At 46.1% G+C, this 15,536-nt stretch overlaps 2 protein-coding genes and 1 long non-coding RNA gene across 13 annotated transcripts in view; 2 read left to right on the forward strand and 1 right to left on the reverse strand.

Moving 5' to 3' along the window:
• Positions 1 to 15,536, forward strand: part of RTN4IP1 (reticulon 4 interacting protein 1) — a 134,530-nt gene that overhangs the window by 111,147 nt on the left and 7,847 nt on the right. For 3 of the 9 annotated variants that reach the window (XM_027089512.1, XM_027089506.1, XM_027089522.1), the window contains one exon: positions 6,658 to 7,662. The exons of 1 other annotated variant lie outside the window; for it this stretch is intronic. In XM_027089512.1, the coding sequence (XP_026945313.1) occupies positions 6,658 to 6,765 (108 nt within the window). In that variant the 3' untranslated portion in view covers positions 6,766 to 7,662. Of the gene's footprint in view, positions 1 to 341; positions 1,365 to 2,651; positions 2,718 to 3,717; positions 3,927 to 6,657; positions 7,663 to 15,536 lie in introns of those variants that run through there. 5 more of the 9 variants (XR_003429303.1, XR_003429302.1, XM_027089483.1 and 2 more) reach the window with 5 other exon arrangements.
• CRYBG1 (crystallin beta-gamma domain containing 1) overlaps positions 9,449 to 15,536 on the reverse strand; it is a 203,707-nt gene continuing 197,619 nt past the window's right edge. For both annotated transcript variants that reach the window (XM_027089410.1, XM_027089415.1), the window contains 2 exons: positions 13,723 to 13,885; positions 9,449 to 10,078 (listed from right to left, as the gene is read on the reverse strand). In XM_027089410.1, the coding sequence (XP_026945211.1) occupies positions 9,990 to 10,078; positions 13,723 to 13,885 (252 nt within the window). In that variant the 3' untranslated portion in view covers positions 9,449 to 9,989. The remainder of the gene's footprint in view (positions 10,079 to 13,722; positions 13,886 to 15,536) is intronic.
• Positions 10,085 to 15,080, forward strand: LOC113610986 (uncharacterized). 2 transcript variants are annotated; one of them, XR_003429317.1, is made up of 3 exons: positions 10,085 to 10,854; positions 11,764 to 11,945; positions 14,922 to 15,080. It is a non-coding gene; the product is annotated as an uncharacterized LOC113610986 (long non-coding RNA). The 2 variants fall into 2 exon arrangements; XR_003429316.1 differs by having other exon boundaries at positions 14,925 to 15,080.

A 15,536-nucleotide genomic window follows, 5' to 3' on the forward strand; every position in this document is an offset into this window, starting at 1 on the left:
ATGGAAAGAGCCCCTTGAAATGGGTTTTCTTGTGTTGGCACCTGCCCCTTGTTGGCCCATCTCATCTTTCCATTTTGGTTTGGAAAAAAAATGTTTTTAGGAACTACTGGCTGCTTTTTGTGCATTTAGTTTTTTTATTCTATTTCAGCCAAGGAACTTATGATAGAAAATGGCCCACTACTATTTCCCAAATATTTTGGTTCCAAGTTTGCTTGCCTCTTCTCAGACTTCTAAGTCTTGATGTGTACTGGGTAGACAGGAGCTCAGCCTTGTTGTGGCTGCAGTGTGCCTCTCTGTAGGGATCTCCCCATATCCCACAGGGATGCTTATTTTATTTCTAGGAGGAAGGAAATGAGCCATCGTCAGATAACATGGCCCATAGTTCTGCACAGTGCTGAATGGGGATGCAGCCTCATCATTAGAGAGGTCCCCGTCCTCCAGAAGTCACCACACTTGTCCTGACGTTGGCTCCAGACTGTCCACATGCTTATCATTGCTCTTTTGTGTTCAAAATATTGTGACGCTCTCTCTACCTAGAAATTACTATTTATGCAACAAAGAGAGGTGTTTGTGTACATGTCCCTATTGAATTTGGTAGATAACTGGTGGAATGGCTAAAAGAGGACATGGTAGAAATAATGATGCCCTTCAAGTGTCCTCCTCCAAGGGTGAGGGAGGAGATGTTCCTCTGGCCTTTGATTCTCTTCTCACCAGGGTTATTTGGGCTCAGGAGTCATTTCTGACAGTGAAGCGCTCTGGGACTATGGCGGTTGATATGTGACACCGGATCCACGAAGCGGCCAGCTGTGCTGTGCATCCTGCTTCTTTGTGGGTGTGAGAGGTTGTTGCCTGTCTACACTGGGAAGTTGGAAAGGATAACAGAACAGATCTGCTTACCCCTTGTGTGGTTAGTAAAGACTGTAAAGTTGGACGAGGACACTGAAATCCTTCCAACCTTTGGCTGACTGCTTAATGAATCTAATTAGCAGGTATCCGATAGAGGGGCTGGAGTTGTTTTTTGACAGTGTGAGGCCATGAACCAGAAGAGGCTACTCTTAAAATACTTTAAGCTTTGGAATGAATAATACATTTGTAATATTCAAAATCCAAAAGGTAGGAAAAGTTATTTCATAGACTCTTCCTTTGACTCCTGTCCCTTAGTCATGGAGATTCTCCTTGTCAGGGCCCCAACATTATCAGTTTTTTGGGCATTCCAAAGACGTTTTGTGATTCAGTAGGGTGAAACAAAAAAATGATTTATAATTAGCACAATGAGGTTAATGGGCTGCTACTGACACTGTGCCTTATGCCTGAAGTTTATTGGCATTTTCTCCTAAGCACAATAAACATTTCCTGTTTTTATACTATTTAGCAAACTGTTTTTGGTGGGGTGCCTACCACAATGCATGGGGCACACATATACAATGGAATATTACTCAGCCATAAAAAGAAATGAAATTGAGTTATTTGTAGTGAGGTGGATGGACCTAGAGTCTGTCATACAGAGTGAAGTAAGAGAGAACAACAAATACCATATGCTAATGCATATATATGGAATCTAAAAAAAAAAAAAAGGTGCTGATGAACCTAGTTGCAGGGCAGGAATAAAGAGGTAGACATAGAGAGTGGACTTGAAGACATGGGGTGGGAGGGCGAAGCTGGGGTGAAGTGAGAGTAGCATGGACATATATACCCTACCGGATGTAAAATAGCTGGCTGGTGGGAAGCAGCAGCACAGCACAGGGAGATCAGCTCGGTGCTTTGTGATGACCTAGATGGGTGGGATAGGGAGGATGGGAGGGAGGCTCAAGTGGGAGGGGATAAGGGGACATGTGTGTGCATATGGCTGATTCGCTTTGTTGTGCAACAGAAACTAACATGGTATTGTGAAGCAATTATACTCCAATAAAGTTCTATTAAAAAAAAACACTTAAAAAAAAAAAAGACATGAAAGAAACTTGCAATACTGGTTGCTGCCCCTGAGGAGGGGAACTAGATGGCTGAGGATCAAGTATGGGAGGGAGATGTTCCTTCATACCCTTTCATCTTGTTGAGCGTGTGTACGCACTTGTGGTTCATGTACTTACTAAGGCCTTTGGAGTCCACAGGTCCATTCAAGATCCTAGGTGACCAGCCAAGCTTCTCGGCTGAACGATGATGTATCTCGGTTTATTTATTTTAGCCAGCATCAGAATAGTTCCTGTGGAAGTTATTTGAATTTAATTCAAAACAGTTAGTGAGGGCTAGTGGGCACTTTGCTTCGCCCAGTAGTGCGTGGAGAGATGCGTTGGTCACGCTGAATTACATCCTGAGCAGTGCTGTCCACTAGAACTTTCTGCAGTGATGGAAATGTTCTCTGTCTGCATTGTCTAGTGTGGTAGCCACTAGCCATATGTGGCTGTTGACCCCTTGAAAGTGCAACTGAAGGACTCAATTTTTCATTTTATTTACTTTTGATTAATTTAATTTAAGTAGCCCCGTGTGGCTCGAGGTTAACCATTTTGGACAGTGCAGCTTTAGAGACAGTGTAATAAGTTCTGAGGCAAATGATTTCCCAGACCCGCTTTGGGATGGCCAGGCCCTAGTTTTGCAATGAACTGTATTCCAAAACTTTGAACTCCTTATTTGCAGCTGGATTTTTTCTCCCATAGAAAAAATGTAACGGCTAGGCACTGAATCCCTGGGACCACTATGAGAGTGTTATCTTGCCAGATGTGGTAGGTACCTCACAGCCTTGATGCTACTGAAGTTTTCAGATGCCACTGAAAATTGTTTCTATGGGTAAACATAGGCCGAGTTTCTCCCCTCCCCTTCTGGCTAGAAGGAGTGCCTGTTTTTAGGGGGGCCTCGGGACAAGTCCTGGGATGCGCATTTACTGCCTTGGAGAGTATCCTCCCCCAGCTCAATCTCACCTCCTATCTTCCAGCCTTGAGTTTTCCATCTGGGGCCAGGAAGTTCAGAAATAGCAAGTCTGAGCAAAGCCCACCTTTTCCTTCTTCATATCTGCTTGGTTTAAGCCCCCTTCTGCCCCTTTGTCCCGCCCCAGGAAATACTGATCCTGTGGCAGAGCTCAGGGCCACGCCTATCTGAGAGGGGGTGCTGGCACTGTGTCCTGCCGCCCTGCGCGGGGCCCGTCCACAGGCGTGAGGACAGGGATTGCCAGGGGCCTTTAGGTCTCCCTGGATCTCTGTCATCGGCCTCTGCCCCCCCCCCCCCCCGCCGCTCTGAGATCAGTTTCTGTGCCCCGTGGAGGCTGCGGCTGAGGGTCTGGGGAAGAGGTGACAGATTTGGGCTTACCTCCCCAAAACACCCCCATGCCATGCAGTGATGACATCGGGTGTCTGGGACCCTAAGTCTGCTCCTCTGCTAAGAGCTCTGACCTTGCACTTAGCGTGTAAACACCTGCGCTTCAGTTTCCTAATCTATCCAACAGGCTGGCTCAGAGGCTCCCCTGCTTTAAGCTCTACTGTTCTGTGATTTGCGCAGGGAAGTGGGGATGGAGGGAGAACCTCTCTGCAGGCCACCGTGTCTGCCTGGGTGCCATCCTCTCTCCACCAGCTCTCCGAAGCTCCTGTGCTGAGAGGGTTTCTGCCTGAGAAGCAGGGAGGCTTGCCCGTCTGAGGCCACACCAGGGAGGTTGAGGTTCCCATGGTCCCTGTTCTCACGGGAGGGATGTCAGGCAGCAGGTGCCAAACCCCGGGGCCTGGTTTTGTGCAGCCTTTGTTTAGGAAGGGAAAGGACAATCAGAGAGCCTGAATTTGGGTCTGAGACTGGGATGAACGCTGCCGCCGTGGACTCCCGGTCAGCTGTGTGCCCCGCGCGTCCGTGTCGCCCTCGAGTGTGGTATCAAGCCCGCCGCTTTATACCAGGACTCCCTGAGCCGGCCAGACTACAGCAGTGTCATCACATAATGTCCCCACCTCACCGTGAGTAACCTTTCTTTCCCCTCTCTGGATTTTTGCTCTGATCCCTTTGTCCATAGCAAACAAGCATTCCAGGTCTGACGTGAGGCTGTGTGTAGACACTGCCTCATTATCCCGTTAATCTCTGTTTGCTGTCATACATTCAGCCAACGGTGGCTTTTGCCTGCCTGTTAATTGAAAGCCTCTTTTTCATTGTCACTTACGGGAAGAACTGAATGCCCGTTATGCCACAGTCAGCCCTGTGGGATTATCCGCCACAATAGGCCTGACCAGCCAGATTAAAGTGTGCCGTTGCTGTGGGCTGCCTGGGTCATCAGTTCAGGGTCTGTCTCTCCGGTCAGGTTCTAGAGTGGGCGGAGCTAGGTGGGCGGGCCGCTCATCCTGGGCGGAGCAGGTGGATTCCCGTTCCCTTGTGACCTCTCGTAATGCCGCGCTGCTGGTGTCCGGTGCTCAGTGACAACGAATGGGTGTTCCTGCCTCCTTTCTTTTCTCGATGTCTCTCTCTGGTGCCTGCTTTGTGTGCCTGCCCTGCGTCAGTGCCTGAAACTTAGAGGGCAGACAGTCTCTGTGGAGTGGGTGAATGTGCAGGACACAAGTCAGGAACCCTAAGCATAAGGCAAAAGGCTGCAGTGATTCCCTCCCTGATGTGCAGAAAACTCACCTCCACCCCTAGAGATCCTGATTTAGTTGTTCTAACTGGAGACCAAGGACTCTGCATTTTAAACATGCATTCAGGTGATTCCTTTTCAAGTAATCAGCATCCAGAAAGCAGTGTCCCAGCAGCTTGAAGGAGAGGGACGGGTTCGGGAGGTTTTGGGTGGGACATGCAGGGAACAACTTGGATGCATTCCACTCCTTTACCAGACAAGGCAAGCTGATTTCCTCTAACAAGCCAGCTCAGATCTGTTCCGTTCACAGCGGCCACCATGCTGGGGGAGGTTGAGGTCACCCTCAGCTTGCTGGAGAGTGCCACGATTATTCATCAGTGATGTCGTCCACAGGTGCAGGTGGGAGTGGTGGCCTATGGACCACGCAACTGCTATCCTGGTGGCCTGGAGACTGGATCCTCAGGTGGCGCAGTCTGTTAGCATGAGGCAGGCCAGCCAAGATGCAGGCTGTGATCAATCCTCATAATCCTTGGCTACCTTTCCCTCCCCTTAAGATTTCAGGAGTAGATGTGGAAAGCAGCTGCTGATGTATGAAAGGCTTAGTGCGCAGTGGAGAGAGCACAGACTCTGGCACCAGCTTGAATCCTGCTCTACCGCTTAGCAGTTATGGGACGTTGGGCAACTTACTTAACTCTGCGCCTTAATTTATTCATCTGTAAAAGGGGAATAATAGTACCTACCTCATAAGGTGGTTGTAGGGGTTAAATGAAGTAAAAGATACAGAGCACTTAGAAGAGTGCCTGGCACACAGTGAGCACAGTGTGTGCTGTGACTTCTATGAGCTCATCGTGGTTTGTGGGTACAAAAGAATTTTCAACTCTGGAGAAGGGAACTTTTGGAGTCCGAGATGCTCTCTGGTGGCAGGGCTGTGAAATTCACACAAGAGCAAGGTCTGTCGGGTGCATGCGAACACAAAAGCACGTACTTCTTCCTCTTGTAAAGGGAGAGGGTTGCGAGACGTAGGCTTATGCCTTCTGACAACTTACACCTGCCTGTGGAAAGAGCCAGTGGATAGTTATTGATTTTTGCTTGAAGTTTTGAAAAGGATGAGTTCAGTTGGATTCGTGCATAGGGAGAGGGCGCTAACTGGTCCTAGTTTCAAAGGAGGTTGCTGGCAGTACTAACACTACAGTAAAAAGAACCGGCAGCACTCAAGCCTTTATGCGCTGGCTGAGCTGGCGTTCCTGTAAGTTCCACCCAGCTGCTGTGTGGCTTAGCAAAGCCCCTAGGGCAGCTGCAGCCAGGGAAGGGCCACAGAGCCCACGCAAGACTCTCGCTTCCCAGTTATCTTACTGGTTTTCACCTAAGTGACACTTATTAAGCTCCTGCTGTGTGCCTAGCATTGTGCTGGGTGTTGGGGGGCGGATACAAGAGGTGACTAGCCCACAGGTGCGCTAAGCTTTGACTGAGTAGACGAGCCAGACATTCAACAAATGGAAACAATCTGTCCCTCTTCTGTGCACTGCCTGTGAGGGGCCACGGGGACACACGCAGCGAGAACCCTGGGACGCCTTCTTTGGCGTTTACCACGCAGGATGGCGTGGCTGAGACGGGCACTGGGCTGTAGCAGGCCGTCTGTGAGGAGGGCCACACAGGCTCTGCGGTGGTTCAAGGAGAGGACGCACCGCAGGCTCGGGTTGGGGCCGGGCCGGGCGCCCGGCAGACATCGCAGAGGAGCACACACCCCACACTCAGACAATGGCAGCTAGGCCATTTTGGGAACGCGGGGTCCACGGAGGGTGGAGGTTGGAACGGTAGTAGCCTTGGGATGCTGGCCTCGGGCGCCGTGGAAGGGCCCTGAGCAGGGGAGCGAGGCGCCCGGCGTGGAGCCGGAGGAGGGTTACTGGTCAGGCTGGGCTCCCTTACACTGGAGACGCGAAGAGGCAGGAGAAGGCAGGGCGCAGCCGTCTTGCCGGCCCGCCTTGAGTTCCTGACCCGGGAGCACCACGCAGACCGGAGAGAGGCCCGCCCGGGCTGGGCACGCGACGTAACCAACCACCGACGTCACCGGACTTGACCCACACGGCTCTTCTCACCTGCTCGTCAACCTTTCTTGTGTTTTACAGATTCAGCCAGTTATTGAGAAAACCTTTCCGTTTTCTAAAGTTCCAGAAGCCTTCCTGAAGGTAGAAAGAGGACACGCACGGGGAAAGACCGTCGTCAGTGTCGTTTAAATAAACACTCAGTTCGGTGCCTGTGGGCTCTTATTTGGTGAGTGCCTGTAGGCCCCGACTCTTTTCCAGCCGTCCCTTTCCAGCTTAGACTAGAGGTTCCATGAAATAAATTTAGCACGCACGCGTTTCTGCCAGTCATTTCCTGTCTGCTGAGCTGAGCAGAGACTGATTTTATAGCCACAGCCCCACCCTGTCATCACCCTGCTCTGCCCAGAGCGTTCTCGCGTCACCTGCCCCGACACGGCCGCACACTGTCCGCCGAGCTCCTCCATGCCAAGCGCAGGGGATACACACGTAAGCAGGGACAAGATATGAACATCTCTGCACTTGGACTTGTCTATAAAGTTGCTGAAAATTGCCTATTGTTTTTTCAAGCTGTTCTTTCACAGCAGATTTGCAAATTGTGGCGGCACCTTCTGTTCCAGTAGCTCAAACTCTGTTTGTTTTATCATGTTAGTAATTGTGAGAGATTAGAACTTTCAGCATGTGGAGGGATGGCAGCATGAAGAGCTTACTTAAAGCTAATTCCTTCTTAGGGTCATAGTGAGCACTTTTCCCACTGGCCAAAGTTTCCTTTGGTTTTTATTCCATCTGCTCCAGTGTGCGGTCATAACAGCCCTCAGAGTTCTGAATCTCTTAGGGTCATATGTAAAAATCTCGCCAGCGATTTGGTTGTTTACGCTTTTAGAAAATGAAATGTGATGTAAAGTTTGTAACTTTTTAAAACACTTACTTTTTTGCATAAGGCTAGTCCTCTTTCGGCAACTGAAACGTGCTTCTCTGGGGACTTTTCCGTGGAAATTACCACCATTCCATTGGGGACCAGAGTTCTCCAGTTTGACCTGAAATGCTTGCATTTAGGTATCTCGCCAATAAACCCGTTGCGGCTTTTGAGTCTCTAGTCTGTGCCCTCTGATCATTGACGGTAAGTGTCCAGTTCCTGCCACGATCCCCTCATTACTGCAGCTCAGCTGCTATCATTTGGCTTCTGACGTAGACCTGTCTGAGTAGCCTTCTACTTGGTTTCTTCCTGATTGATAGACACTCATTTGTAGTGTTGCATGAGGGTTTTTCTCTAGAATTGCTGTTCTCACCAGTACAAATTTACCTCAAAAGCAAGATGTTTTTCCAGGTGTGAATAAGCCACTTTTGACTTCTCTGAATTCAACCTCAGCTCTTTCTCTTTGAGGCCTCCCAGTGGTAGTGAGGGGCATCTCTCGAGGGACGACCTCACTTACCCTCATGTCCACTCAGAAAAGTGGAGTGTGCCCCTTCACCACTGAGTCTGGAAAGAGGGTAGTCAAAAATCTCCCCCTGCTGTTATTCTAGCAGCTCTGAAACCCACCTTGTCCAGATCAGACATTTGTTTCTAATCTGCCTGCTGACCCTCTTTGAAGTGTTACGAGGGCTAGAATGGACTCTCTCAGATTTCATCAACACGGTTAACCAGAAACAAGTTTATTCAAGAGATGAATTCAACACAGACTAGACAGTCTTACCCCACCTTACCGCAGTGAGACACACAAAGGCCTAAGGCCAGAGCTGTGCCCCCAAGAACAAGACCGTGGCGGCTGCTGCCGGACGTGTGCGAACATCTTAAAACTGAAGGTAAGCTACTCTGATGGCCGCCACTGCCCACCACAGGCTCCAGAGGATTAACATTTTACAACTGGAAACATACGGAGTAGCTGAAAAGGAAACAAGATTTGTTCTTCCAAGCACCAGTGTTCAGTGACGAGGACAACGACATGAGGACAAAAAGAGGAAGCGTGTATTCAAGGAATGTTCAGCAGTTTTGCACTGAGGCCAGGGAGTGTACAATCAGCAGCTAAATATTTTCAATGTCCACTGAAATACCTGCTGCGTCTTAGGGTTCTCAGATCTGAGATCTGGCCAACTAGGATTGCTTCAGTCTCCTTTCTTTCGCTTTCTGGAGAGAATTGCTGGTCATCCTCTTGAGCCTCCCACACCTCCCGTTTCTGCTCCCAGAAGTACATGGCCTGAGGCTGTCCCCCAGCAGTCACAGCAGGTGCGGGGCTGTGGAGCCTCACAGGGAAGGCAGCCCCGTGCCAGTGCAGCTGGACAGGGGGGCAGGAAATTGGGCTAAAAGACCTGAGTTTAGCAAAGGCCTGCGTAACGCTGCTTCAGAACTACCTGTAGATGAGGATGGGCTCATAAATTAGGTCATGGTAATACTGTTTCAGTAGCATCTGCAAGAAAAGCACTAAACAACACTCACATGTGACATTCTAGAGTGGGTTAAAATAATCCAGATCCTGCTAATAAATGTTAGCAGACATGGACATGCTATCTTTGTAAATTTACTAATTTTTTTAAAATATATTTTTGGCTGTGTTGGGTCTTTGCTGCTGTGCATAGGCTTTCTCTAGTTGCGGCGAGCAGGGGCTACTCTTCGTTGCGGTGTGTGGGCTTCTCATTGCAGTGGCTTCTCTTGTTGCGGAGCACGGGCTCTAGGCGCACGGGCTTCAGGAGCTGTGTCATGCAGGCTCAGTAGTTGTACCTCACGGGCTCAGCCACTCTGCATCACGTGGGATCTTCCTGGACCAGGGCTCGAACCCGTGTCCCCTGCATTGGCAGGCAGATTCTTAACCACCGTGCCCCCAGGGAAGTCCCCTAATTTTTAATATGAACAGAAACATTTTGTTTATACTTAGTTGCTTAAGGTAGGTCTGACTAGATAAGGCTTTCCCCACTTTGCTGTACGGCATAATTACTAAGTCCAGAAATCAGAAGATCAAGGACCAAAATTACAGGCCTAATAAATTATTTCTTCTCAGATGCTGAACAGTCTCCTACCACACAAACTTGAGCTTCTGTCCTTCCCTTTAAAGTGTACAGGACTTGTAGGTCTGCAAGGTCGGTAAGTTTGTTCTTGTTCTCTATCTTTGGATATAATTTAAACTGTACATAGTCTTGCTGCTAAGACAACCTGTTTAAGCAGCTACTGAAAAGAAATGAAAGGGATGAAACAAGAGGAGGATAAATGACTGGTTTAAAACGATTACAGTCTTTTGAGAAGATGAGTGGTCGTCCTGGCCACGGCGGTGTGATTCAAGAGAGAATTTAGAGCTGTTGAAGGAGCAGGTCCACTTGCTTCTTGGTGCTTCTGTCTGCAGCCCTTGTTTTTTCTTTTTTTGTGTGTGTTTAAATAAGGTAGCTGAAAGACCTCCAGAAATACTCCTCCTGCATTCTTTAATTCAGGTCTATAGGACCATGGCTTCCCACACTTGCGTTGACTTCTCTTTGCTGACACTGTTGAGGATAAGGTGATTTTGATCATACTGTGTACCCCCTGAAAGACAGAAGAGGAAAACGATAGAAGGAAACATGCCCACGTGAAGAGGCTGTAGCAGACACAGTTTATCACAACACCACTGTAACAAGAGCAAGCAAAGTGTAAGACTATGTGCCTCGAGGAGACAAAGCAGGCAGGAAAGCCCAGAAACGCACGGAGGGCTGAGAGGCTCCCGCCTCTGGGGGGCGATGTGTTAAAGCCCCATCATACGGCACCGGCGGGGGGCGGGGGCAGAATCTAGAAATGGGAAAAGGAGTAAAGAGATTGTGACAAATATTCAGTGGTGGGATTGTGGATTTCAGATACCAGCAAAATAAGCAGGCAGGCCTGAGAAGAATACCTGAGTAGAATAGTCATCGGAACAAATTTTGCATGAACAATGAAAAATAGTTGTATTAGGTCAAAGGGGAGGTCTGAGTGACACCCAGAAGTATAGGCAGGGCAGCACTCCCACTTCTGGGAACCCACAGGCTGTGGTGTATAAAAATTCATAGCATTTAACATGCTGCGTTCCATCAGACTGTAAAGCTAGTATGGTTTCCCTTTCACCAGAATATTTTTTTCCAAGGGTGCCTACTAGATATTTCAGATTCTTTAGCCTCGTGGCCTCTTCTTTCAATGGAGACGTATCATTAACAAAAGAAAGGGTCATGTGATTGTTTTTTCCAGTGTGGAGTAAACAGATACCTTATCCTTTTCAGCATAAGCCTCTGTACCAACGTCATAGCACCAAGGACTCCATCAAAATTAAAATCTGTTCAACTCGCTGCAGGGTAAGTGCGACTGGTATTGAAATCATACTGCAGCCTCAGGCCAAGAGGAATTAAATGTTCGTATTCTCTTTTAAAGCATTTACAAAACATCCAAAAGGTCTGAAAACTTACACAATAGATTTTGATAGGGATGAAATCATCTCTTATGCATGCCCCTCTTCTAAGAAATTGGTTAATCATCATGATAACTAAGAGCCTCTGCACAGCTAGGTATAGAATACAAAGGCAAGGTGCCCTGGGCATTTTATGCTTAAGTCTGGGGAAAAAAGTCACCACCACCACAAACCCCACCATCTCCACTGAGACACAACACACTCCACTCCACTGAGATTTCAGCAAATATTATCTTAAGGTCACAATGTCTTTTTTCATTCTTCAAGATTATAGTATCTTAAACATACTTTCTGTGTATATTACATCATAATTCTAATTAGAGTCATGATGACTAGAAAGTTCTTGAGAAATAATCTGATTCATTCTTTGCCTTTGGAGAGGATTAAAATCCTCACAGACTTTTTTAAAGTGAGTGTGAACCAGCTTACACTGTTGTTATAATGTCTTTGGTCTGGAATAATACACGGATGTCTACCAAAACACCAGGAGATAAGTTAAAAGAAATAAACCTTATGGTAATATTAGTAGGTAACAAATGGTCAACAGTTGTAGCCAGTGAAAGTCACAGTCTCCTGTTGAGGGATGTATTTCTATCCCCCTTGCACAGTATGTGGGATGTGTGGCCCTACTCTCTCTTGTCCACAAGATGGCATCATTCTCCCACATTCTGAGACATTTAAACTAGTTTAACAAGTGATTACTGTAGCTACCATACTCGATATACTGAGAGTTCACAAACATACAGAACAGTAGCCTTATTCCAAAGGCACTGGACTAATTTATATTGCATTTTAGGAAGTGATCTTGGAGCTTTCAAGCGAAGCCCTAAGGAGGAGGCTCCTGAAGTCCCACAGTCCTTTTCAGAGTCGAAGACTAGAAAGCCAGGAATCCTTACTCCTGGTCAACTGCCAGGGTAGCAAGTGGGGGAAAATCCCATATCCTTGGAGCTTCCAGAATGTAAGCGCTCTGAAGCCAAGGTACTGTCTTTTTCTTTTTCCTTTAAGTTTGATACCCCCAGTGTGTGGCACAGAGCCTGTCACATATTGGGTACCCCATAAATACATGTTGAAAGAATAAAAGGAATGCTCTAAGAGACTAGCTCGTAAAGATTACAGTGACCTTAACCCTGGACATAGGAAGCTGATCACATCTGTAAGAAACATGAGTCCGTATTTTCCCCAAAATCCATGTTTCCAATTCAGTCTAGTCACATTCCTTTGGCTTCTCTGGAGGTTTGGAAACTCTATCTTGTATAGACTGAGGAGCTCCAGTTTAACACGTTGTTCAAAATAAGAATAAAATGATAGTGACTCTTAACAGTCTGAACCTCCGGTGGATCATCTATACAATGGGTATCTTACTTGTGTACACATTGACAGATCTGTCGTGCCAGCCTACAATGCATTTGTCTCCTGCTTGTACTTTATACACTGTACGACTTTGGGCCCCATCCAGCCTGGAGTTAGATATTGCTTAGTGGTGCTCCCTACATGTAGTGCCCTGCCTTTGCCTCTGAGCACCTTTCTGTTCCTCAGATTCTTTGTAAATTCGAATCCCATTGTTAGGTGGCTTGGCCACTCTCCCCACCTGCAGATCAGAAGTGACGGCCACTTTTCTCCAGGGGCAGTCCCCAAAGCCCCTGATGGAAATGTTCAGGCTTATTCTCCATCTTCCACAAAATTTATTTTAAAACCAGGTTGCAGCTGTTTCTTTACCACTCTATCTTAATTTTTAATGACAGCTTTGGCCTAGAACCCTGACTCAGGTAAAACTGAGCCAACTTTCTAGCCGTGATTTAAAGTGGTGTGTGGTATAGTACGGTTCCACTAAACTGACGAACATAACCACACTGGTTTCCTGATAGGGGACAGAAAGTCTCCATTAATAATTTGAAGCAAAATTATCCCATATGACATGAATAAAACACACCATCGTCATCTGCTTGTCTATAGCAACAAAGGTTCACTGAATTCCCATGTCTACTTGAGGTCAGTTTTTTTTTGCTTTATGTTGTTTTAAAATTATTGTCAGTAGTTCTCGTAGACAGGCAGCATGGGCATTACCTGGGAACTTGTTAGACATGCAGATTCTTGGGCCCTACCCCAGACCTACTGAATCAGAACCTCTGAGGGTGGAACCCAGCAATCTGTGTTTTTTAACAAGCCCTCCAGGGGATTCTCATGCAGATAAAGTTTGGAAACCCCTGGCCTAAATGTATTTGTTCTTCCCCAAGCACCATCAATCGGTTTGCTCTGGATTAACTTCACTGAACAAATGTTCAGTTGAAATCTTTTTGGCTATGTTGTTTGTTTTAATTCCTTTTCAGTCTTAGATCTTTACAATGAAAGTTTACATGAGTGTACCTGAGAATTATCAACTCTACAGACTGAGGTCATAGCCTTTTAACTTGTGAATTTTAGTCTAACATTGTTATAATAAATGGTTTAAAGTCCGCCCATGTCCGGATTCCACCTCAGCACTTAATGGGTGTGAGATTGTGGCCAAACTGATTAACTCCTCTGAGCCTCAGTTTGGAGGCTGTAAAGTGGGGGGAGGAGGGATAACACAGGCCTCTTGGGGCTGCTGTGAAGATCACGTGAGATAACGTATATACAGTGTATAGCATTGAGGCTGGCACGTAGTAAGGGATCACTTGCTATTAATAATAGTACATGCATCATTTTCAAAAGTAAAAAGAGCTTTTTAGTTAACTAAAGAAGACACAACAAAGAAAATAAAGGAGACGATCCTTACCTTTGATATCTAAAACTAAATGTGGCTTCAGCTTGCTATAGATCCTGCCGTCAGACTTCATGCTCCAGAACTGACTGTCGATGTTCTGTTCGAGTGCCAGGCCCAGTTTAGAGCCAGAGGTTACTAGGTTCCCCACGATGGTCAGGCAGCAGTCTTCTGCTATCTGCTCAGTGGAAAAGACAAGGTATCGTAGCCATGGGTGGATATACATTCAGCTACCATTGTAAGCAATTTCCTGTGTGAGCTGATTTTTAAAGTTATCTTAGTTCCTAGCTTCATTTATACCCCACATGAGGAATTTCAGCTTTTAGCCATGGTAACTGGGATCAAACAAATATTTATGCCCTTCATTTCAGATAACCTGTGATAGAAAGTTCTCAATTCTTGTCCATTGTTAAGAGATTTATGCCCTTTGTGAGGCCCTCTGTCTTATAAGTAAGGGAAGCCTCCTTAGAACACTAAAAATGCCCATCATGATACTTCCCCCCAGAAATCACCATGATCTGAGGCTGGGTCTGTAGCTAATCTCCCCGATGTATCCACTCCACTCAGCCTGACCCTTCTGGAATATGACTGCATCTCTAATTTTGAAGCCTGCTGTAGCACTGAAGTTGGTAAAAGGGCATTTTATCATTTTAAAACTTGGAATTCCATTTACTGATTTGTCTTGTCTTCCTTCATGAGAAATGTCTAAAATTTTCTAAAAAGGCATGCTATCCAAGTATAAAAAGAGAAAACATAAATGCAGTAGAGTGTGTTCTAATGCAAAGATCTTATGGGTCCTTCTATGAAGTGAATCTACCCTTAATGTAATATAAATAAGGTATGGCAGTCATGTTCATATGGCATTCACACATATTGCTATAGAAGATGCTTATGAAAAGTGTACTGTTCTACAATATATTGAGATAAAAGGATTGTGATAATCTAGGACACTTTCCTTTTTCTCACTGACCTACCAAATTCAGTTAAAATAATATCACTGTAATGTTCATTAGAAATAATTGTTGAAAGATGCCATTTTCTTGAATTAAGATAATTCAAAGGCAGAAGTTTGCTTTTTCTATGCCTCTATATTAGTTACTTCTGTTTCTCATGCTATTTTTTCTATGCATGTCTAAATAGTACTTCTGTTTACTGAAAGGATGATTCTCCCTCAAGCACAACAGACCCAATTAACAAGTTGTACTTCCTTTCAGCAGGCCGTAATGCCTTCTGCTGACTCACAGGGCACCAGGATTAAAAAAATCAGGAGCAAACAGTCAAGCCCATAAAATCAAGGAGTTAAAATGAGTATGTACAATAGAAGTGTGAGCATCTCTCATAAAATCTTACAGCACTCAGCTTTTAAATGTGCATTGTGGCGGGAGTGATAGGAGGGAGATGGGCAATTTTCCATTTTACAACGTGTGACAATTAGGAAATGGACTGTGTTGTACACAGGGTGGTTATCTCTTCACGCTTCAACCTAGTCTGTGGGGTCCTCCAAAATGGAAACAAACCAGGAGTGATCTGTGTTGATAATGATGGGGCTTATAAGTTTATTTCTATAACAAGTAGGTTAAGGAAAAAGGGGAGGGTAACACAGACACTTGCTTTTTCTATTACTGTATAAAAATCAAGTATAGATATAAAGATTCTATCTTGGATCAGTGCTAGATTTACCTCCCATTTGGTTCCTAGACAGGTTCTATCAGAACTAAGAAATAGTTTCATGAAAAACCTTCTAAGTTATGTCTGAAAATGCTCCAGGAATCATGAAGTAGCATCTACTTGAGGAGAGATGCTATTATAGACCCTTGTCTAATCCAAAA

The sequence above is a fragment of the Aethalodelphis obliquidens genome, unplaced genomic scaffold (genome assembly GCF_003676395.1).
Source record: "Aethalodelphis obliquidens isolate GAN/ISIS:26980383/991018 unplaced genomic scaffold, ASM367639v1 scaffold3, whole genome shotgun sequence".
Lineage (NCBI taxonomy): Eukaryota > Metazoa > Chordata > Mammalia > Artiodactyla > Delphinidae > Aethalodelphis > Aethalodelphis obliquidens.